The 25,099-nt window shown below is 40.9% G+C and overlaps 1 protein-coding gene across 10 annotated transcripts in view; it reads right to left on the bottom strand.

Annotated features, from left to right (window-relative positions):
* The window catches only part of MICAL3 (microtubule associated monooxygenase, calponin and LIM domain containing 3), a 152,917-nt gene that overhangs the window by 104,932 nt on the left and 22,886 nt on the right, over nt 1-25,099 (bottom strand). For 9 of the 10 annotated variants that reach the window (XM_066319448.1, XM_066319447.1, XM_066319444.1 and 6 more), the window contains exon 2: nt 1,732-2,107. In XM_066319448.1, the coding sequence (XP_066175545.1) occupies nt 1,732-1,995 (264 nt within the window). In that variant the 5' untranslated portion in view covers nt 1,996-2,107. Of the gene's footprint in view, nt 1-1,731; nt 2,108-25,099 lie in introns of those variants that run through there. The other variant, XM_066319449.1, reaches the window with a different exon arrangement.

The following is a 25,099-nucleotide window of genomic DNA, read 5'->3' on the forward strand; positions in this document are numbered from 1 at the left end:
AACTCAGCTCATCACTTCCTGTCAATATAAATGTCACATTTGATTTTCTGGATGCCTGTCATAGCCGGATTCACCCTCCACTCACATCTGGTTTTTCATATGCTCTCACAATCAAGCACTAGCTACTTCTCTACCCATTACAACCCTTCTTTAATGTTTCATCTCTATTATTGAGCCAACCTCTTCCACAGTGTTAACAAATATAGTCAGAGCCTAGATGCAAAAACCCCTCTTTCAATCTATTATTCAAATAAGTCAAAAACCTCTACATCTTGCTCCCTCCATCTCTTTGTCACAAAAACATAAACCACCTATCTTCATTTCACAGGCTTAAACACCCTAGCAGTTCAGTTCAACCCATTATGTTTCATTCAAAATAAGAGCAATTCCTGAATCTAACGAACACCCAGGGCAATCAATTTTGCAGAAAATTTAGAATTTTTCTGCACAATGCTCATAGTGCTTGGAAGGCTTATTCCCAAGCATACACAAAACCTACTACATTTATCTTCTAGTAAATCCTTCCTTTTTTATGTTGCCTGAAAAATGTAAATTTTAACAGTGGTTGAATTTTTGGGGTGTTGAAGATACTGCCGACTGTGACTACCAGCAGTGCCCAACTGTTTGATTTTCAGAGTTTACCAAGTGTTACTATTCATTAAAAATGCCTCCATCTATATGAAAATGGCCACCAGAAAGTGAAACAAGATAAACAATTAAGAAACTAATATAACTTTCTAATATCCAGTTGGGGGAAAATATAAGTCCACAGATCTCAAATTTCAAATTCTAAACAAGATATATTTGTCCCTCAATTCTATATTGAGGAATTAATCATTAATTCCTCCAATTAAAGTATTTCTTTTTCTCAAAAGGTGACTATTCAAGATGGAGAGCAGCATCCATTGTCCCAAATGAAGGAGAACAGAACTCTGTTCTAATTTTATCCTATTCTGTATTATTTGCCTTTTTTGAAAAGAGAGCTTGATTATTCACAAAACCAACCTGTTCTATTCACATTTTGACAAATGATATAAAGAAACACTTTCAAAATGCACTGTCGTAGGCATGCAGCACATAAATGCCAGCTCACAATAATTCAGGTTTAAAAAAAGTAAAACACTCTGCATGTGTGTGTGTGTGTGTGTGTGTAAAAGCAGAAATTCCTGCAGTAAATACCACACATACCAATCTTATAAAAGAATTGGTATGAGTTTCCACTGCATATTTTTTTCTTTGAACCTAGAATATAAATGATCACTTTCTAAATAATGAGAAACAGTCTGTTTTGCTAAATTGGCAGAAAAGTTCAGGGTTTTTGACAGAGTCATGAGAATTTTCAAATCAAAACCGGAAATTTCCAAACATGCATATTTTGTATCCTAGACTCCAACAGCACACATTCCTGTTACCATCAAAATGCAAAAAGGAGCCAACCAAGATTAAAGGTTGACCAATTAAGATTTTCCAAGCCATCTATCTATAGGACTGATGCCATAAAAACTTACAATGTGAGAACTTGCTGGCTGCTTCTGAATAAAATACAAACATTCAGGTGGGCAGTCACATCTGGTAGTGACAAAAGCAATCTGTGATTGTTGATCAAATGTTAAAATTGCAACAACATTCCTGAAACTTCCCTGGGCTTACAGTGAATCCATGCCTTTTTTCCTGTGTATTCCAGAGGGATTGGGTAACAGCTGCCTGGACCATGATGGCTGAAGCTCTTACCTTTGTGTTGGCGCATGCTTTCCCCTTCTTGTAGTCCTTATGGCTGCCTCTTTTATCCAATTTGGCCCACAAGGCTTTGGCTTTCCAGTAATTGAGCTTGGACTTGAGTTTGTGATAGAAGGAACGATAGTCCTTGGGCTTTAGTTCTAGGTAGTCACAGAGCTCCTGGAAAGCCTTCAGAGTCCCCTTGCAGGTGGAAGCCTGGACAAATCTGTCGAAGAGAACATGAGCCTGGTTCACCTTCTCGTTTTTACTTTCCTCCATCCTTCACACGTGGCAGCTGCCCAGGGGGGCAGCTGTGCTCTTCCAGTCTGCCAGATTTCCCGATGTTGTTCCACTGAGCCACTTTCACCTCTGGCTTACAAGCATTATTAACCTATTAAATAAAAAGAAGAAAGAGCAAGTTCAGTTACACTTTCTTTTTGTTCCAAAATTTTGTCTAACCCTGCTGAACTGAGAGCCCATTTTCCCAGTCAGTCCTCAGCTAATCCTATCCCGAGGATTTCTACCCAAGCTGACTGAAGCAGAGGCTTCCAGAGTTCACTGAGCCTCACTGCAGACAGCAGTACACCTCTGTTAAATCACAAAATACTTTAACCTGAGCCAGTGCCTTGGAAGTTTTATCAAAACTCATTCTGCATGAAGAGCAAACAAGTTCCAAGTAAACAGGCAGATGTTACACGATGTCTGGAAGAGGGCAGAGGCTGCAAAACAGAACAGGCAGACCTGCTATGTCGTAGTTACTGTATAACACCACAGCAATGGTTATGAGCTGGTCTTAAAAATACTAATGCCACAAAGCACTTCAACAGTTGGTACTCCATCAATAAAATAAGCTTTGGTGCCTCCATTCTAAAAAGACATGTGGCCTTGGTGATGATAAATAAAGATGAGAGAGGATGGCATAGCACAAGCTGATACAGAGTCCTTGCCAGGACTGTTTTTTGCATAGCAATGGTAACTGTGATCTTAAAAATAAGTTAAACCTGCTAATAGCAATCCATTTCTTAGGAAAATACATCAAGACTGAAAAAAAGGAAGGCTGTCTGTGTTGCATCAAGCACTATAAACATTTCCCTTACCTAAAGCCTATACACTTATTTCTGTCAGTAAATGAGCAGTGCAAGAGTGAAATGTGGCTGGTGCATGATCCTTTTAAGATTCCTGTACTAATTCCTCTATTCTGTGTTTTTCAACATCTTTTGATATGCAGGTCCATATAAAACTAAGTGGTAGCTGGGGTTTACTGAAATCTGCCAGGGCAGATCTGCTATCACGAGCTCTGCTGATCATTTCTGGGATCCCTCAGAAGCAGGCTAGAAACCTACAGAATTAATTGTTTGGATCATGGTAAGAGATTTTGTTTGAAGAATAGAGATCTTCTCTTCCTCTCTCTTTTTCATACAGAATAAACCTTTTACTTTCTTTTATACATAATACTAAGTACATACACTAGATTACCCTGCTTGCTGAGAAAGAACAGCTCTGTTTGCTTTCAGATACAAAGGCAGCATGAGAACATTTACACAAATTATGGAAGTGAAAACACTTCTGAGGTGCTTTTTGCCCTTTGTGGAGGTTTGTTTGTTTGGGGGTTTTGGGGGGGTTTGTGGGTTTTTTTGGGTTTTGTTTTTTTGGTGGGTTTTGTTTTTTGGTTGTTTTTTGTTTTGTTATTGGGGGTTTTGGTGTTTTTTTGCAAAGGGCATTAAAGTAAAAAGAGACATATGTGGACTCAGATAAAACTTTTTAGATTCTCACCAGCTCTTTTCCTGCTTCCAGCAGACAGGAAGCCAAGTCAAACATTACAGCTCATGCCTCTTCCCCTCCCATATGACAGCTCTCCAGTAGTTTATTTGGGCACTCCTGCTTTTCAGCCTAACATGGTATTCATTGTTTATGTTTAGAAACAGCAAAGGAGACCTGGAAACCCTTACATACAGCCACAGACTGGTAGTTTTATTTAAAAATAAAAGTTCCTACAGAAGTCAAAGTACAACAATGGGTTATAGTGCAGAATGCAATTCTAACTTTATTAGGACAATCACCTTAGAGGACTCAGCACCCACAAAGCTATTTTCTTAACTGGCTGATAGTGATGCCCATGTCCATATCAGTACTGCTCACTACACAAATTGGAACTGCTTTCCTTATTTTCCATCTTAAGTCCACTGTTGTGAAGCTGAAACATGCTCCAGGCTTGCTCGTCAGGGAAACCACTGCACTACTATAGAGGCCTAGGTCACAGAACCCTAAAATGGTTTGGTTTGGAAGGGACCTTAAAGGTCACATAGTTCCAATGCCCCTGTCATGGGCAGGGACACCTCCCACTACTCCAGGTTACCCAAAGCTCCATCTAACCTGGTCTTGAGCAATTCCAGGGATGGGGCATCCACAGATTCTCTGGCAACCTGTGCAGGGGGAACTTGCCACCTCCACAGTAAAGATCTTCTTCCCAATATCCAATCTAAACCTGCCCTATAACAGTTTGAAGCCATTCCCCCTTGTCCTATCATTCATGTCCTTGCGAAAAGTCCCTCTCCACCTCTCTTCCAGCCCCACCAGGTACTGAAGGCCTGTGTCTCCTCTTTTGTTCTCAAGAAGAATATTATAATGCACTCCAACAAAACACCTCTAACACTGAAGGAGTCATTTTAGTGTCTCTGTCATACAAACACAATAAAATACCTACAGTCTAAAGTCATATGCCTCATTAATCAGCACAACATTCCAAGCTGAATACTCTTATGTTCCCCCCATTTCTTGCACCCCCATTCTACCACCCCTACACTCATTTCACACCAGTGCTTTGGATGACTGAGACTTCTTCAGAAAAAGCAACAGAAGTTACATGACCTAAATTAAGTGGAGTCACAATTTAGGTCTGTTAGTCCACGTTCACACCCAGATGTAAATGCAGCATAGGGATCGTTTCTTGCTCTTGCTTCTCCCACAGTTTTCCATCCAGGAAGTGAAGCAGCACTGGTTTTGCACTGCTCAGAGACCCCAAAGTTAAACCCCAATCTCCTTTCACTCTAGGAACTTAATGCTGTGTGTCCGAGGTTTGCCAAACCTGAAGAAAGCAGGTCATCTGAGCCAGCACATTCCAAGGGGCACCTTGGCACGGCAGCTCTGCCAAAAATCCCGTTTCAGGCAGCCTGGGAAATCAGTTATGCCCACAGGTGAAACACCGAGGCTTCAGTCACCACATTAGGTCACTCCCTAGAACTCTGCATTCCTGATGTAAACACCCCGAGCCCTTGGAACCCATGAGCAACACGTCAGAGAACAGGGAAATTACAGGAGGAAAGCAGGGGCAGGCAAGCATTATTTGCCAGGTTTCCAGGGTACTTGTGTGCCTTGCTGGCTTCTCTGCAAGCCTGCAGTATCCTGCATGTTTTGTCTCGAGGCAGCTGATTGCTGACTCAGATGCTCTGTGAATTCCTTGGCTGCCGCGTTGGGCGAGAAGGACAAAGCCCGTGGAAAAACGCATGCAAGAACAGCGTTCATGTTGCTATTTACAATAATAGCAGGAGGTTGTCACTGACTCACGGCTCCAAGTACCCTCAGGATCTCCAGTACTCGCCCAGGACAAAAGAAACCCATGGAAAACATAAGAGATGCAGGCAGTGAATAATTCCAGGTGGTGAATCCTTCCCACAGTCACCACAGATGCAGGAATATTAATATTTTATCAAATGCATATACAAGAAAGCAAGCCCAGTGCCCTACTTCTGCCAAAGGCAAGAGATAAGAGGAGATTTTGCAAATCCTATGCATAATGACTTTGGTTGTACAAATCGAAGTTCTGCAGCAGGTGTTGCAAATGTAGGGTTTATATATTTCAGGCAAATAAACCCCCATTATACGAGTCACCACCCTCTCCACATTTCCATCCTAATTTTCTTCAAAAAATTAAATTCAAAAGTCATTGCCCGTTCAAGGAACAATTAAAAATTCAAAAGTCATTGTTCATTCAAGTAATGAGTTGAGCCTGGGAAAAAAATAAAATACTATGGGAATTCGTTTTTCAGCCATCTCTTTTTTCCATCAGAAACTGAGTTAATTCCATCTACATTCACAGCTTGTTCTCTCTAGCCTAAACCAGGAGTGACTAAAACATTTGCCCAAGTAACTGCCCAGCCGCACTTCAGAACACTGAGTTTCCCTGAGCACAATGTAAATGCTTCCTTACATTTGAGTTATTTCACAGCCAGGCAAACACCACAGATGCACCCTTGACAGACAAAGCTCTGAGAAGTCAGGCAGCGAGAAGAAGTGGTAATACCGTATGGAATTTGAAAGCAAACTGGTCCATGATCATAAAATCACTTTCCCTATGCCCTTGCCTCCCTTTCATGGCCCCTTCTGTAGCTCGTGCCTAAGCAAGACTCATGTTCTGGAAACTCCAAGATTACTGCAGTACCCAGGCAGCCAGGACACACTTGCAGCTTGGCTAGCAATAGCCTAAGCACAGATTATAGTTAAGCTTATGCTACAGACAGTGGGGACACCTATTTTTGTCTCCCTCCTCCATCCAGCCTCCAGTTTTATTGTAGGAAACCAATTACCTTTGAGACTCTTATTCCCCTTTGAATCTGGATGAAATTGTTCAAAAGTTATTAAGGACAAACCGAAAAGCAGATGAACAAATGGCTCAATCCTGTAAGCCTCACTTCTTGAGGAAGCCACACACCAAAAAAAAAAAAATCTTTATTCCAACAAATGAAAAAGCTCTGTTTTAATTTCCAAGATCTAATTTCTTTTACTTTCAGCTAAAACTGAAAAAAAAGTAGATTTTCTACAATATGTTCATGACTTTCTAAGTGATCACAGGTATCAAAACATGCAGCTTTAGGGCAGTGGTAAGACTGTGGAACAGATGGCAAAAAGAGGACAATTTTGACAAGAAAAGCTAAAGCCAAAACTGGCAACTATTTTAGCTCCATATTATGCAAACCAAGAAGGGGAAAGCAGGAGGACAAAGGCGTGGTTGCCATTGTTTGCAGCTTCCCTTTTACACCAGATAGAAAAGGGGCACGTCACCACTGTCCACAGAATGTTTTAAGATGGGATTTAGATCTGTTCCCATTCACAACATTCAAGACTCAAGCAAATAAACTGTTAAAAAACTGCTTAAATACACCTGTTAATAGTGATCTGGTCACTTTTGCCCACCACATGGGACAGTCTTCCACCTCTTTCCTCTGTCTACCCTCCCTCTCCCAAGCTAGCCCAAAAGCAGGAGAAATAGAAACCAAATATGAACTTGACTGCAAATACAAGAACCTGTTCTCAGTACATACACAAACAGTTCATAGAATCCTCACGTTAGGAAAACCTCAACCCAGTACTGACTTGAGAAGAAATACTAATTATACACAAGAACATGGAAACATACAAATACAGAAGCAGCTACAGAAAATATTTTGGTTCCCAAATTCACATCAAGATACAGAAGGAAAAATACGTACGTTGCTTATTACTAATCATTTCTTCAATGCCAGAACACAACTACAGAAAGCATCTGACCTGCAAAATACAACCTTTTATCTATCAGAACTCAAAAGAACATACTTTGCTGCTGCTGTCACACAACTCTTTGATCACAGCACTCCCTAGGCTGAATGAACACTAACAAAGAAAGAGACCAAGAAACAGATCAATGTTTTCCTTTGGAAGAAAAAGGGAAAAAAGAGAAATTATACCAAGGAAGAGGTAGCTGTCCCCCCAGAGGATGATAAGGGAATAATAGTAGGACATATACATATAATAAGGGAATAATAGAGAGGTGTCATTCTCACACTACGATGTAACAGAGCAACACAGCTGAATTCTCTTATCTGAAGTGCTTTGAAACTGTTCCTGATGTTACATTTCAACATAGAAATGCATCCAAAAAGTTAGTCCCCACCCAGTTTTACAAGCTGGATTTCCCCAGAGTTCTGCAAACACTAGCAACCCTAGGACAGTGCCTTTTTAAAAAAATAATACAAAAACAAAACAAAAGAAAGACTCCTAAAATTACCAGAATGACACTTCACAAAACTTTATTTCTTTGACTTCAAAGGGGGATAAAACAAATTGGTTGCCTTAGCACAGCAAGATATATCAGCTTTTGACACCATGCAGGACATGGACCCATTCATTTTTCCAAGCCAACATGCTGTGTATGCCACAAGAAACATCAGAAACATCAGCTTTTTGAGAAAAGCTTTACTGAACACTGAAGAACAAGAACACTGTTCTGCCCCAACCAGACATTAAGACTGAAGGCTACAAACACACTTTCAAAAACACTGCAGCTCAGTGAGCCAAGTGACCCCGAGGTCTCCAGATTCTGTTGGTGCACTGATCACCCCAAACCATTCCATGGCACAGGGAGAAAACAACTAGAGCTTATATTTGTATTTTGGAAAAAAAAAATCACATAAAATAAATTATTTAATAAAACTCACATGAATACATTTACAAAAATGTATATAAGTGAAAGCTTCTATCTGCCAGAACCTAGCACCAAAACACAGACTACAGTGATCACAAAAGTGATCACAAATGAGAAAAGATAATCAGCAGGAACAAAGAGACAGACAGAACCACAGGATCTGCAAATGACAAGAGGATAAAAATTACCAATCTTTATTGAACATGTAAAATGCTTCAGAGATCCAAAAAATTAAAAGGTCTAGCACCCTCTGTAGTATGTGCTTGCCTTCTCTTATGTGCACTTGCCTCCACTTCATGGGCTTCAGTGCTCTCTCCCATTACCTAATTAGCCAGGCAAGGGAACAAAGCCAGCGAAAGTCTCCTTTGATGAACACTTGAGGGAGCTGGGGTTGTTCAGCCTGGAGAAGAGGAAGCTCAGGATTGACCTTATCACTCTCTACAATCACCTGAAAGGAGGGTATAGCCAGGTGGGGGTCAGCCTCTTCTCCCAGAGAAGTGGTGACAGGACAGGAACACAGCCTTCAAGCTGTGTCTGGGGAGGTTCAGACTGGACATCAGGAGGAATTTCTTCAGTGAAGGGGTGGTCAGGCACTGGAACACTCTGCCCAGGGAGCTGGAGGAGTCACTGTCCCTGGAGGTGTTTAAGGAAAGCCTGGATGTGGCACTGAGTGCCCTTGGTCGGTGTGACACAGTGGTGTTCAGTCACAGGTTGGACTCTCTGATCTCAGAGGTCTTTTCCAACTCAACTGATTCTGTAATTCCCCCTTATATAGGTCAAAGATTATTTATCACCCAGAGTCATGGGATCCAAATGAGGCTGAATTTACCAAAGCCCCCTTCACTTGCTTCAGAAGTAAACTCAAAGACTGGCCATTTGTGCAAGCATTTATTTTAATCACAGCAGACAGATGCCTAGACTTTCAACTCCAGGGCTCACCCCTCCATGGTTTGGCAAATCCAGACTCTCACAAAACACATATTCCATTTACAGACAGTAAAAAATGAACATGGGAAAGCAAGTTTTATTTGTGCTGCTTCCAACTCTCAGCTGTAATGGGTGTGGAAAAGAGGCAGGCACTTCCTGAAAGGAAGTGGTGGACGACAAGAGTTAGAAAACAGGATTAGAAGATTCTTAATTTCACCATTTTTACACAGTCAGCTAGGTATGGCATCAGAAATCCCCTGCACAGAGCAGTTCAAACAGATTACAGATTATTTAGTGGATGTATAACCATTTTCTGGAAGACGACCGATTACAGAAAGCAGAGGAGGTTGAAAATTTTGGAATTATCTTCCCTACACACATCTTGCAAGACTCTTTCAGGAGCCAAGAAATCTAAGTAAATAGACATTTGAATAAAAGAGCTGTAAAGATTTCTCCAACCCACAAATTACCATTTAGAGACTGTTGAACTTTAAAAAGAAAACAAATCCCAAGCTTTATTCTAGGACGAGTTCAGGAAGGGTTGAGATCATGCTATAACCCATGGGTGCAACTTTAGCCTGTATAATTACCACATAAAAGATACATTCAGAAATTTAAAAACCCACCTAAAAAAAAATCAGACTTTAAACTCAGACCTCCAGAAGCGCCACCTCCTTTCCCTTAACAGGAAAAAGTCCAACAAGGAACAGCATCTCAAAGACTCACCTGTAGATGAAATCACTGGTGATTTGTCACTCTGCATCCCAGCTATTCCATCTCCAATCTGCCCCTGCATGGCCAACAAGACCTGAGCTCCCCCAGAGCAGGCTGACACCCTTGAGCTTCCCTGCTGCCAAAGAAAACCCCACAGTGTGTTTATAACCACTCATGGGTGTACCCTGCTCCTGTAACTCAAACCACTACCCAGTCTTCCTTTCTCCTTCCAAGTTATGCACGAAAATATGTGCTCCGCAGTCTGTCTACACACCTCAAATCAGAAATGGAAACGACAACAAAACTCCATCTAGGTTAGATCAGGCTGTTTCTAAACACCCAGGCTTCACAGTCATGTACTGTCCTCCCACAGTGGGCACTAGATGAGATCTTAATATACAATTAAGCAATTTCATTTTGTTTTGCAGAGGTGGAGAATTACACACCTCAGCAAGAGCACTACTGACTGAGCAGAGTCTGAACAGAGCACCAAGCAGGATTTGAAAGGAACCAGAAGGAGATAAGCTGTGATGGAAAGTAATCTTTTTAGTCAGATTCACTATGGAGTTACACCTCATTTTTACAGTAAAACTTATGCATTAGACTCTGAAGGCATGGAGCGTCTTGATAACAGGAGAGATTGTAACCACCGAACATGTTCAGTGGTCACAATGTTAAATGCCAATTTGTCACAGGAAGAAAACACACCCACACCTTAATCCTATAAATTCTATTTCATAAATCAGATCATTTAGTTGAAGTCTATTCCACACATCCTCTATAACCTCTCCCAGACTGCGTTCTTGTAGACATAGCTTTATTTTCAGAGGGAAAAGAAAGTCTTTATCCCATCCTTTCCTCAAAATACTCTTACTCTGCTTACATTCTGGAGTTCTTGACAGTATGCTAAACTTAGTTTAGTATTAACCCTCAATAAATTTACTCACATAAATCCTTCATCTTTCCAAGATAAGAATACCAACCCTTTGCACTCTGGCATGCTCCATAAACCTCAGTAAGGATAATAATTTTGAAAAGCAAAGCAAAATCCAAACTTTAGCAATGAACAAACTGTGAGACCATCAAATGACAACTGATGAAATTTAGCAACTTAATGGAAGTTTGTCTCTATTACACAATCTGCTGTGTCTAATGCTTCCCCCATCGTTCATTTTCCTCGTGGGTACAAGGAAAGCTTTTACCAGGAGACAGGAATGTATTGTTGGCAAACTAGTTCAACATTTTGGCTCAACCTTGACAAACAGACAGAATAAAGAGTTTGCTTTTCCTCACCCTACAAAATGTACCAGAATCTGGAAAAGTAATCTGAACTGTAGGCAGAGAATGGCAAAACCAAAAGTCCCAATGTCAGACTTCCAAGTTCAGCTCTGGCTATCAGAAAACACCAATTGCACATATTGTTACATGGGTTATAAATAGTAACCAGGCAGCACCTTCCCCACTTGGCTGGACGTTTGGCTCTCGGTAAACAATGAGCAGCTTCAATTGCCCAGATAGCCATTTCCCTGCAGCCCCAGAACCCGCAGGATGCCTCTCTCAGCAAAGCCCATGCCAAGCTCAGTGCCTGGAGCAAACAAAAATCTGTTAGGCAATCAGTTAGAGGAAAGAGGTGGAGGTGGTTCTGAGATTTACTCTCTTCACCCTGCGGCTTTGGCAAGCAGCTCCTGGAGGAAGATGGCAGTCATCACTTCCAGAGGCAGACGTTACCAGGCTCCTCAAATACAGCTGCACTGGTGGGGACATGAAAAGACTTGGTAGTAATTAGTCAGAGATTAAATCCCACCTAAGTGTAAAGATGCCATCGGCAGAATTTGTTCCTAGTAGTGAGGACACATCTCTCTCCGCCTTTCATCCTCAAGGACTGTTCTGTCTAGTCTTTTTAATTCCATCCTCCTTTGGATAAAGGCCATTCCTCTGCACGGATATCTGGGGGTCTGAGGCAGATAGCTGGAAGGTTCAGCTGAGGATACCTGGCAGAGAAAGCAGCCCTGTGAGGGGGCATGAGTATTTCCCTTTGCTTAATGCATATCTGAGAACCCTCACCAAGGGAGCTAGGAGCACTTTTAGTGCAACACATCTGTTTTAGTGCAACACATCTTTGTTCACAGGCAAAGCTCATCATGCTCACAGCCTGTGTTGTGAAACAACAACTGCCCAGCATGATTTGACTGAGGCACTGCTTTGCTCCTGGCCAGGATCTGCCTCGTAGGGCAGTCCAGCATTTCCACTGGCAGATGATTCAGTTCTGGACCTTGGACTCCAACTGCATAATTTCCATCATCTCTTATTCCATAACAGCCTGTATTTGAGCACTAGCCAGAATGACCCTTTTCCAAGAAAGAGCACAAGAGACTGCAGGTCAGTTGAGACTTTCTCGGTGACAATACCAACAGGCTGCCGCTGGTGAATCTGGGAAAGAAAAATACTGAAATTGAAGAAAATAATTCTTAATTTTATTCAACTTCTGCTATCAGGCTCAGTCAGCCAGAACAGACTGGTAGCAAAACCCAGCTCTGTAAACTGGGAATGACCAAGAGTGATGGCAGCACCATAGCATGACAGTAGCTGCTTTCCTGGAAGTCCACATGGTGCTCCCGGAGTGCATTAACTGCACAAAACAACCTGGGGCCTTCAACACCTGATAACTACCCTCTCTCTAGTTGTTCACTGGCAAGAAACAATTTAATATCTATATATTTATTATTAGTTTGTGCTAACAGAAACAAATGCTGCTATTAAGAAAGCTTAGTTTTCTTCAGTTTGAGGACTGAGAAATGTAAAGAGTTTGTTTCTTATTACACAGGGAGCTACAAGTAAAATCCACATCTCCACGCCCCTGTCATTTCCCACACACCCCAGAAATTATCATGTGTTTTTTTCCTTGGACCTGAAAGATCTGGCTCACTATAGAGAAAATTTTCTTATTTCCTGGGGCAAACCAGAAAACTCTTCAGTGTTTGGTTCTCAAAATACTTGGGAGTAACCACAAGTAATAAGCAATGTTGGCTTTTAACCTTTCATTTCTGTAACACTCCTGTTTATTTTCTAGGATGGAACAGACTATTCCAGTAGGAAGAGTCCTACAGCAATCATCTGGTCCAACTGCCTGGCTGAACAAAAGTTAAAGTGCATTGTTAAGAGCATTGAAATAATCAAAGTTCATTTCCCTTCCATTGGCTGGACATACATCTTTTGCAGTAATTTCTGCTTTATGTTCTGTAACTATAGGGAATAACAGGGAAATGCTCATTTGAAGAGCAAAAGGCAGACAAAAAGATCTAATGCTGATAAAAATGGGCAATTTCCTACCCTCATCACACTGTGGCCAATGAGATTATTAATGCTTTATGTCTCATCCCTGTTATCAACTCAGACATGTCTTCCCGAGCCAGTTGTTTTTATGATCAATAGTTTTCTTTTAATTTCCAGGCCAAGTTTATACCTCTCTGTTCCTGTGATGATGCTGACCTATGCACTAGCTTTCCCTCCCTTCCCACATATATTTATAGACAATATCACATCTCCCCTTGCCCTTCATTATGCTAAAGTCAAATCAAGCTCTCTTGGACTAAGATAGGCTTTCTTTTCCTATGCTTCCCAAGCAAAAAACCTGCATATTGTCAGGTGTGGGGTTTAGGAGTTTGAAAGGTGGGACTGTTGTGTTGTCTTAAGAAGAATTATAGCTGTACAGTGTATTTGACCAGAAGAGTTCTCAGAAGAGAATGGCACAATAGGAGGTACAGTGCATCCCTCTCCTGCCCATTCTGGGATTGCTTTAGCTTCTTCCACCTCTACAGTCCACAACTAGGATACATTTTAATGTACTCACTGATCACAGGGATCACTCTTCCTCCATTCTTGGTTATTTGCAAGTGAAAGGTCATCAGATTGTCTCACACTATTGAATTTAATTTCATATATATCCTGTAAGTTCTTGTTCTTTCTACAGAATATCAATGCAAAGGCAGAGTTGGCCTCACAGGCAGAGAAATACAGCCCTGATCCTTTAAGAATAGGAACCTCTCCCCCCCAAAACTAGTTTCTTCCCCTTCTAAACACAATTTGGTCCTTTTTGTGAAAGAAACAATTATGGCATTTGGATGCAGCAGTCTTTTCAGAAAAGATATACAATACCAATGCCATGGGCCAGGAGACTGGTGGAGCTTCATGTGGACAATTCCCACAGCCAGTGGTCAGCACTTGTGATCAGCCCTTCCAATGTCCTCTACTTCCTGACCTACTTAGATCAATATAAAAAATAAGGTAGAACAACTCCAGGAGTGGCAGAAAAACCTGTTGGCTTTTGTCCTGCAGCTCAATACTTGAAATCAGGGAAGTGGGGTTCAAGAGCACTCTCCAACAAGAAATGCCCAAGGCACTTACTCAGTTTATTAAGAGAATACACTTTTCTGAGACTGAAAAGAAAAAGACCACATGCTAGGATTTGCCTCCAAAATAGTCCAGTGCTTTGATATTACTGTAGAGATGTAGACGTGACAATATAGCCACAGTTGATGTGCCAAGCCAGAATCATATGCTCCTAACCATGACTGCAAACACGAATGCAAAGCAAAACAGCTTTATTGAAGGTTCATTGAAGGCTATGCAAAATTATCGGGTTCAAGGCCTTTAGTTGCATGAAGTTGAATTTCTGTGAAAGCAGCTGATACTGTAGCGATTTCTGTAACCCTCTGTCCTCTAACAAGTGCTGTGTGGGGTAGGAAGTAGTGTGAGGGAGGTAACCCTGTCATTTGAAACTCCCTTTCCTTGACAGGATGGATGAAATTTTGCCTCTTCCTCTGTTTTAAGGAATTACAGCCTTGAAAGCAGAAGGTGACAAGAGACTTCCAGAATTTTGCCTATCTGCACAGAACTGCCAGAAAGAGAGTTGATAACAGTGTTTGGAAAGGCTGTCCATACAATTGTAAGAAAACTGTGCTTTTGCTAGAACAGCTTACTAAAAGCTGCTGGTACGCTCCTGCATGTTGTTTACTTTGAAATTTGAATGTTCTCCCTCAAAGGCAAAGCTATGCTATGCAAAGAAATACTTCAAGCAATTTATGCCACATCTGTGTCCCCATAGGTAATAAAGGAAAGTAAGGTAACTACAAGCTATGCGAGTATAATCACTTCACCAAATTACATAAGAGAATTTAAGAGATAAGTACCATACTAAGTGCTCCAAGCATATATAATATGTTGCCCAGGAGTCCATTATCCCAGAAGAAGAGAAATTATTTTGCATCTTTGAATTGCTTTTAGAAATATCTAAAATGCCCCAACAGCGTGGTTGATTCAGCATTACTCTAATCTCATCTTGAATGAGCTTGGTTTTCCCTTTTCCACATATGCTACGGAACAGTGACTTCACTTTCATTAGTCCCCTGGCTAACTCCTTAGATCTGACAGTAATACAGCCATTAAGCAGATCAGCAGGGTCTCAGGTTTAACAGAAAGATCAGTATTTAGACATGTCTGTGACTTCAATCCAAGGTTGCTGGCACATTTATAAACAGCCAGGGATTGAGATGCAGTAATATCTTAGAGAAACAGAACAAAGCAGCAAGTTTACAGTATCCAGCTGTAATGAAATGTGAAACTCTGCCCTTGACAAGCATAATACAGCATTGTTCACTGGACACAAGAGGTGCTCCCTTATTAGCCTGGACTGCTACCTGCTCCAGTGCTTCCTACACTCATTACTCTTGGTGGTTTTGGAGAACACAGCCTGCCAGGGTACTCCATGGAGGGTCTAGGGCTCATCTCACCTCTCTGTAGACTCTGTGGGGAGTAACTCTGAGGTTACTCAATGTTGTGGTATCTCAGTAACTCACAGGACACCCAGGAGAGAATCTGTGGTACCCACACACCCTCTCCATGGACTCACCCAGCGCCTACTGATGCTGTGAGTCCAGATCTAAGCACTAGATTCCCACATTCCTTCACTCCAGAGGAAAAGGCTATTCACTTCAGGCACAGAGCTATTTAATAGTTATATCACATGCCACATTAACATGAGCTTATGTAAGTAAATTCAGAGCAAGGTAACATCTAATGAAAATGGCCAACAAAACAGGTACCTTGCTATTAAAGGCTGCTTTCCTGGGAAGAATTTAAAGCCACATAGGGAATGTGTGGGAGAAGCTGACAACACTGCAAAAAAACTAGCAGCAAGGCAGGTGTGGAAGCAAAACGCCTGCAAACAAACTCAATCCATTACTAAAGGTGAGTTTGACTTTCACTTACAATTGAACATCACACACAATCTGTGCCCACATCTATTTCAATCCTACCTTGGGTCAGCCTGGCAAGTGTTGGGTGTGATGTGCACACACACACACAAATGACCACCTGAAGTGAACAAGAGCAGCTTTCACTCTCTGTAGCTGCAGTGACCAGGCTGAGTGGCTCATTCTCTCAGCAGTCTTTTCTACAGACAGAATGGAGCACAGAGAAGCTTCCAGCATGCTCCTCTCCTGACTTCCTTCACTGAACACATGAAGTTACAACCCATTCATGGAAAAACAGCCCACGCACAGGCAGAGAAAAACTAGTCTGTCCCAACCAGGCTACACTCAACAACTGGAGTCAGTACTAAGGTGACCCAGACAGGATTAAGCTGGAGGCCTGCCACACCATTAGCTTTCATCAGATCAGTATTTGGCTGCAGAAAAAGATCATTTCTGGGGGGAAGGCAGCCATGTTTCCTTTTCTCTTCTTGGTCAAGAAACTTGATTTGGCTGTTGATTAGGGAAATACAGCAATCCATATTGTTTAAAAGTCTTGCTTGAGGAGTAGGTCAAACAGAAATTGTGAGTCACAGAACCACAGAATAATTAAGGCTGGAAAAGACCTCTGGAGATTGCCTAGGCTGATCCCACTGCTCAAAGCAGAGTCAGCTAAAACAGGTTATTCAGGACTGTGCCCAGCTTGGTTTTGAGTATCTCCAAGGACAAAGTCACAAGGGATGCTTTAAGCCTAACATAATATCCCTCACAACAGACAGACCTGCATATTTAACCTCCAGGCAGATTAATTTTTATGTAACCAAGCAATACAAGAGAGGATAGATATTCAAGTCCCAGCACACATCACCCTAAAAGGTAAAGTCAAGGGTGCCAAAAGCAGCAAGTCACTTTTTCCCCTATATTCATGAAACTCATACGGTTCTCAGATTTCCTCCTTACCCTGAAACAAACTCAATTGTTTATTCCCAGGCCTAATGGCCAATTAAACAAAAGAAAGCTTAACCCATGAAGACAACACATGAAGCTTCTCTAGCAGATACTGTTGAAGCTCTGAATCCCATTTTACATTCTACTTCCTAAACAGAGGCAACATGTGGTGTAAAGGTTTAACTAAACTGCCTCTACTCTCCTTGAAAACAGTTCTTACTGGTCAAGTTCGGTGACATCTGAATTTGCAGTAAACAAGCACTGGCAGAATCAAAAATAACACTTAAGAGAACCTCAAGTGAACTGTCATGTTGGTCCAGATGTTGACCCAGAACACGTGAATTTCTTGCGAGCTGCTTATCTGTTGTTAGGTAGACATTAAAAAGGATATTCACGCCTAACAACAAAACAATTAGGATCAAAAAACCCATGCTATATTTTCCAAAGGCAGAGTACAACTCCTGGCAATGAGGCAACAAGGAATAGTTATGCAGCTGGCAACTGAACCACAAGGTTTTAAATAGACAGTTCGAAGCCAAAGATTACTCTCTTATCCTGCGCTGGGAGTGTTACAAGGCTGTGAGGAAAGATAATGAAATACAGACTAGAATCAAAAATCTATCACTTCAATTTTAAATTATCTACCTCGGCCTTTACAAAACCACCTTTTGAATGATTTGCAATGTGTCAATATGATTTAAATCAGTAGATGTCTGTAGAATCCAAAGACCCCCAGATTCAGTTTTGGTGTAGTCAAGAGCCTTTAAGTAAAATAAGGTTCACCTCTGGGATGAGCAGCTGTTTCTAGTCTCAGTTCATGGTGGCTACTTAGAAGTACTCCGGTAAAAAAGTGATTTTGCCAGGAAAGCAAAGGTCGCTCATGGGGGAAAGACAGGTTAGGAAACCAGCAAAGCAGGCTGACCCTACAAAGAGCAGATTTTTTAAAAGTCTTGTTTAGTGGGAATCTATTACACAGCTGCATGTGGGACTGGAGAACCTCCAGCAGCTCAGCCCTCTTACACACAGGGTCCTTCTTTCCTCATCCCCTAACAGGAGGGTCTGGAGACAGGATTTGAGAAGATTACCAGGTCAAAGCTGGAAGTGAGCTCCCGCCAGCAGTCTAAAAGTGAAGTTAATCACCTCAGCACTTACAAAGGGGCAAGACCCAGGAAAGATTGAGGCAGACTGCTTCCAGCAGCTGGCCTGAAACCAATCACGAGCCACGGAAATACCAAGTCTGATCCTGTGGGCACACAAGTCCTGAGCAATGGTTACCTGAGGTAACACATGCTGGGTGATACAGATACTTATTTCTTTACACTGTTCCACACAGAACATTTTAGCAAGTCTCACTTCAGCACTGAAGTTCTCCAGTCAAAGGTCTATCTAGAAAGAACTTTTGTTAAAAGAAAAGAAGCAATAATTTGTGTGTGTTTATTTAGAAAACGACTACCTTCACTCAAATCCCCGGGCAAACAGGGAAAGCAGCACTACATCTTTTCCAGGGAAAAAAAACTTCAGCCTAAACTTAGAAAAGGCTTAGTCTAGACATGGATACCACAAGCACTGAAATTGTGAAAACTTTTCTGGTGCCCTCAATGCACAGGATCAGTGTCTCCCTTCTCACAGCAGACAGCCCAGGTAGGGGTCCAAGGCTAAACTCAGCTACCACATTAACATACCCTGTCATGGTGCAGACTTGCTCAAAAACTTAAGAATTTATGCTGAAATTTGGAAGAAAATATCCCAGCCAAAAACTTTTAGCCAAATCTTGAATAAAGTCTTCAGCCTAAAGAGGTCAGCTAGCGATTGCAGAAGTATTCAGTGAGTTCCTTCTGCATTTCATACATATATACTCATCCTTCCCTTCACGTAAAAAGGGAAGTCAGGGATTCTATTTTTAAAACAAGCTTGTTTTCATTTAAAGAGAGAAATCTGCACATATGCAGTTTCAGTATCAAGTATTTCAGATTTTATGGCAAGTTTTTTCTTCAATGACCTGGCTGCTCAAATAGTAAATCAAAAGAAAATCCCAAAGAGACATATTAGGCTTCTGCAAATTATTGCTACAATCCTTAAAATTCTATTCTTCAAAGTCTATTTCAAACACAAACTCCTGAACATGGCTTTAAGACTTTGGAAGGAATAGAACTGCCTAATTCTAAAACATGTTACCTTACCACTGTTAAGTTTATATAAACTTAATTATTTCAATGCATCCTTGAGCTTTCCAATTCACTACTTAAAGAAGAAAGAGTGTAGCTTTCTTTAGACTTAAAAGACCAAAGATCCATTTTAAAATTAATTTCAAATTAAAAACACTAAGAAATTGTTCCATATCTTGCTATCCCGAGTAATACTTTACAGATCATTATTACATGAAACTTTGAGATAAGACAACCAAAACTGTTTGAATTCTTTTAAGATTTGAATCTGCCACAAACAATAAGCAGGAAAAGCCACAGTTGGTGATTTTCTTTTTTTTCCCCCCTTCAGTGAAGAGGAAACCCTTCTAGAAAGAAGAGCTATTCCCTTCAGTATCACCTCTCCGTTCCAAACTGTCAAGAACAGTGCACGGAATAGTCTCTAGCACGGAGACAGAGAAATCTTCTTCCAAAAGTTTAAGGACGCTCTTCTCAGGCTATTTCAGTCACCAATAATTGCACTGGAACGGCACTGGAGATTCCAAAGGGAAAGCTGTTATCCATCACCAGCAAGTCAGCTACGCTCAACTCTGTAAATATCTCCCAGAAGAATCAAGTGTTAGACTTTTCCTGCATTTACAGTACAAAACAGAACAAGGAATACAGTCTATTCAGCCTTTAGTGTTGTCTTGATGTTTCCTTTCTAAATTTCAAAATGTATTCCTATCACTGCAGTGTACATTGCTTAAAACTGAGCACTTTTAAATGTCAAAAATGACCAAGAGAAAATTCAGTAGCTATGTCCAAAGAAGTGCTATCAGACACTTCCACCTTGAGAAAGGCCAAAGACAACAAGCTTGTTCATCAAAACCAGTTCCTGAATTTTACAACTTTCTCTTCCACTCCTGTGGTTTCACTGGGTTTATTAAATCATATCAGCTGGTACTATTAAGTATTTGATGATAATGCAGAAAGGAACAATAGCACTTTTGTGGTCGGAAATGCAGCCACACAACCTTCCTGTAAATGCATAACTGGAGGCTGTGACAGCAGATGCAACCAGGAGCTCCATACATATGGACCCGTGCTTTCCTTAAATCTATCTAGGATATCTATTTGAAATAGATAATTTATAGATAATTATCAAGTGCCACCACTGAACGGTGTTTGTTTCCCTTCCCCCTGAATTTGGAAATGAGTTTCAAATGGAAGCCCCCCTGCCTAACCAGACACAAGCAGCCTCTCCAGTCAGGTCAGAGATTTGACCTGACTCTCCACATGGCACAACTATCACAAGAGGAATGGAAGAGGAAAACAAACACAAGGTTTGTGGTGAGATGAGATCCATCCCTTAGGCAATTGTGGGATCTTCAGTTGTTTCATGCAAATCAAGAAGATATCTTTATACCTTAGGGCAGAGGTTGTAAGAAATATAACAAATCTCCCTTAGTTTTCAAAGTCAGTGAAAGTTGAAAAAAAAATTTTGAAAATCAGCAAGGTCTTGGCAGAAGAGATTTATGTCAGTATTTTAAAAAGTATGCTGTTTCAATCACCTCAGTACGACATGTCTGGGAAAACAAGTTCCTTTTTTTTTTTTTTACTATTTTTTAAGTTGCATTACCACTAAATAAAACTAGAAATTGCATGAGCAAAGCCAAGAAGCCAGCCTGCTTAACAGCCAAAGAAAGAATAAAAATTATTTGTCTGGATCTACTCATTAAATCTTCTGCATGCTTTAAGGACACACCTCTTTAAAAATGCAGATATATTTCATCTTGCTTACCACTTGAAGAAAGGCTCCAAACGCTCTTTCAACATTCCCATATTTAACTTCAGCTTTAAAAACCTGTAGATCTATCACTGCCTTTTTCTTGCACTCACAGTAGCTGTACACTAAGCAGAATTTTGTTCCAGGATCTTAATTGTTCTTTTTAGGGCTACAGCTAACCAGCTTTCAAATAAATTCTGGAGAAATATCAATTAGAGCAGTCCAAAGGGCTGCCATCAGAAACTGTGACAAAGCAGTACAGAAAAGCTCAAACCCACATTGGGGCTATTGTGGAACAGAGTCCAACTCAATGTTTGCTCTATTATCAACTTGGCACACTCAAGGGAAGTTGTGGAAGTCTGTTATTCAAGTAATTTAAAATTAGACTACTTTAAAAAAATAACAGGAGGAATAAGCTTTAGCTGTCTAGATTATGTTTCCTATAATTTTTGCAGGAAAATTATACAAATATCCACAGATTTATTTTTGAACAAGGGTAATAAGCCCATGGGATGTAAATTAATGATGCTTAAGGACAGAACATTGGAAGTGCAATAATCTTCCCACTCCCCATGAGTGTTCTCAGGGCTCTTGGTTGGGCGCCTGACAAAAAAAATATTGGTCTCACTGAGTTCACAACAGATCAGCACCTGAGACTTCTCAAGTGCCCCAAGACATTCCTCCTCAAGCCCTCTTCGACACAGCTATAGGACAAAACCAACAATCGTGGTCCTGTTTCTTCTGGAATCCTGACACAGGGAACATTAAATATCTGTGCCAGCTGATTGGCATGTTTCCTTGCACAAATTTCAGACAGAAAAGCAGAGGTAAGCACAGGGAAAAAAAAAAAAAAAAGACAAGTATACAAACAAGACATAATTACAGCCCATCTGTAGTGGCAAACAATACATTGAGTGTATTGTAACTTGGAAAATATCAACCTTTAGGCTCTGACACCTGCTCTATTTTAAGTGTGATCATCTAATTATCTAAGAATTCAGAGCAACACTTCACAAGCTTTCATCCTTTATTTACTCTAGAGAGTTTCTCTCCATGAAAGAAAAAGTTGTAAGCTATCAATACTGCTCTGAATCAAAAATATGGTCAAACCCCTAATTTCCATAAATTACTTTAATTCAGCTTGAAAACCTGTCTGACTTACCATCTTTAGCTAGCAAGCTGCACAAAGAGCAGAGTTCCAGAGCATGCCTACTCTCCTGGATTGTGTTTTGTTCAGGAGAATGTAAACCATCTGTAAAGTTCCGTCTTTCATGGGGTGAAGTTGTACCACAAAGCAGCTAAAGATATCACAATTATATGTTTGCAAGAAACCAGTTAATTAGGCCTTGCCTAAGCAGGCAGAGAGCAACCACAGCTTAAACAATTATCATTTCTACAATGGTTTTTCATCTTTCTTTCCAGAGTCAAAATACATAGTTGTCCAGAATATCTAAAAGGTTATGACTCAAATAGACAACCCAGCTTAGACCTTATTTTTTGAAATCAGCAGGGATTTTCATGTGGCATCATTGAATCTGAGTTGCACAGGTAACAAGTGCACCCAAAGACCCAAAAGGGAGACATTTCAGAGAAAAAAAGTAAGACAAGTTTAGTGGGAAACAATTCTGCAGCCAGAAAAGCACATACTGTCGTCACTATAAAATCCCTTTACTCTTTTTTAGATAAAAATCTATTTACTCTTCAAAGCAGCAAGATGAAATATTACTGACAAAGTGCTGGACAAGATAAAGCAACAACTAATTTAAATTAGTGCCATTCAGTCAGTGTTCAGTTTCAAGTCTTTAATCTCCACTTTCCTTAATGCCCACTTCTTGCCAGCTCACCACCATTTTAAAGGAGAGCTATGACAGGCTCCACAAAACCTTGATTATGAGGAGCTTTATTTGATTGCAACACAAAAATCAGCCCATTTCCAAGCAATTCCCAAATTCTCAGCTGAGGCTGCTGTCACTTACGTGGTGCAGCAAAGCAAGATTTGGAAAAATGCTCCTGCATTTTTGCTGCCTTACTTCACTGTTCCTCTAGAACAAGAGCACATATCCTGCTGGCTTAAGCTCCTGCCTTTCAATTCTGCACTCCAGGGAAATCAATGCATTTCAATTATGCACACTTACGTCACCACCTACCATGCAGACAGGACAGACAGAGTTCAGCTCATCCATTAAACCCTGCTCTCTTTGGCAGCCAGGGAAAGAGGTGCAGGTGGAAAGCAGGAATCCCATCTGTGTTTTTGAAGGGCAAGGGTAAATCAGGTACAACACTGGGCAACTGGGATAGCAGTGAGGCACGAGGCTGAGCTGAAATTCTTAGAGCACATACAGACACTTCAGCCAAAACTGAATACTATCCACTTTTGTGTCCCCATCACACATACACAGGGTGGTGTGCAGACAGAACACTGGTAATGTGGCAGCTGGTTTCTCTTCTCTCCCTAAAGCAGGTGATTTCATGTCAGAGTAAACATTTATTTCTGTGAAAGAAAATATCCCAAACTGTCAAACCTTTTTTAAAAGCATTTCTGACCACAACGTGGCAAGATGGGGCTAAAAAGGGAGAAGACAAAAAAGCAGTTTTGTTTGAGAGCTATTTTAAGTTCACATCTCCAGGCAGAACAGCTCTTAGCATTGCTATGCTCAGTAAGAAGCTTCAGGGTCAGTTACTTTCATTTGTTGTTTCTTCCCTAAGGAATAACTAGGTTTGCATGAATAGCAGTGTCTAGCTTGGCTTAGACCATGCATGTGGGGGAAGGTGGAAAAAGACATGAGAGGGCTGGAAAAGGCAACAAGAAAATTGCAGTGCAAACACAGTTTACAAATGCTGCACCACACCAAGACAATTTCCTCAACTACTCAGGCAAACCATTACTTTAAATCCCAAGCAATGGCTACAGAGGTGGAAAAAAAGTCTGGTATCATCTCATCCTTCACTCCAAGGGTAGGTGGAAGGGCAAGGATATTCCATGCAAAGCTTCCAAGAGGACAACAGAGGACATCTTTAGTTTTGTCCAGGAATTAAGCAGTTGGCTGTGGACTCCAGTAAAGGAAAGTCAGACTAAATTTCACCACAGCAGAACAGCAGACCTCTGATGAATGATACACACAAGTAAGAGCTAAAAGGGACTCTGAAAAAGCCACTACAACTAAAAAAGTGGTAATTTCATACAAAATAAAAGGTGACAGAGTCAAAAGGAACTCAAGGATGGCCTATTCTGACCATGAAAGCACAGCTTTGCCGGGGTCTGGCCCACATAGCAATATTACCATCACGGGTTTCTATTTTTATCTGAACTGCGAAAATGTAGATGATGTAGTTAGAAGTTTCTCATCACTTTACTGACCATTTTTTTTTATTTGAAGTCCATGAAGGAATGCATAAACAGTCTATTTATCAGCTGCACAAGTGCTCAATGCCTGCTACTCCCTGTATGCCTATTTCATTTCTTTAGATTATCATTGACACCTGTTTATTTCTTCGACTCCAGGTTTATTTGCAAGTCCCATTTATGGTTGTTTTTCAAAAACCCATGCCCTAAGAGCCTGACAGATTGCCAGCACACTTCATTAAAAAACCTCCTGTGGTAACAGCTTTCATCCACTGCAGACCAAGGCCGTGTTTGAACTGATGACCCCAAACTGAAGCACTTCACATGTTGACTATGGGCTATGCCAAGTCAGCCTGTAACCCCTGAACACGGGGAATTCTTGACACGGAACTCCTTTAACTGTGGCATCTGTTATGCCCCTAGAAAAGCAGAAGAGCTGGTAATATGCTTTTACAGTCATCTTTAAGCCTCTAGAAATTACTCTCCTTTCTTTGTCTTGACACGCCTTTCTTCCTCTTGAACATTCAGAATTTTCTATTACCCCAGCACATTTTAAGAATACATTATTTAATCCCTTTGCTGATTGACAACTTCAGTTAAGATTTTATCTTCACCCTTTTGGGACTACTTACATGGTCAAACTCTGCTCTTCAAATAGCTTGTAAAGTGAGAATTGAACAATAAGGGGTGGGAGAAATGAATTAAGCATCAGATAGATGGAAAAACTCTGGCTCCTAGAGTTGAGCAAGCCTTGGAAAAGTCAAGACTTCTTGCCATCATACTGCAGATCACCTGCCAAATAGTAACAAACCCCCTCCGCACAAAACAACAAAA

This window comes from Sylvia atricapilla, chromosome 5, assembly GCF_009819655.1.
Source record: "Sylvia atricapilla isolate bSylAtr1 chromosome 5, bSylAtr1.pri, whole genome shotgun sequence".
NCBI classification, from domain to species: Eukaryota; Metazoa; Chordata; class Aves; order Passeriformes; family Sylviidae; genus Sylvia; species Sylvia atricapilla.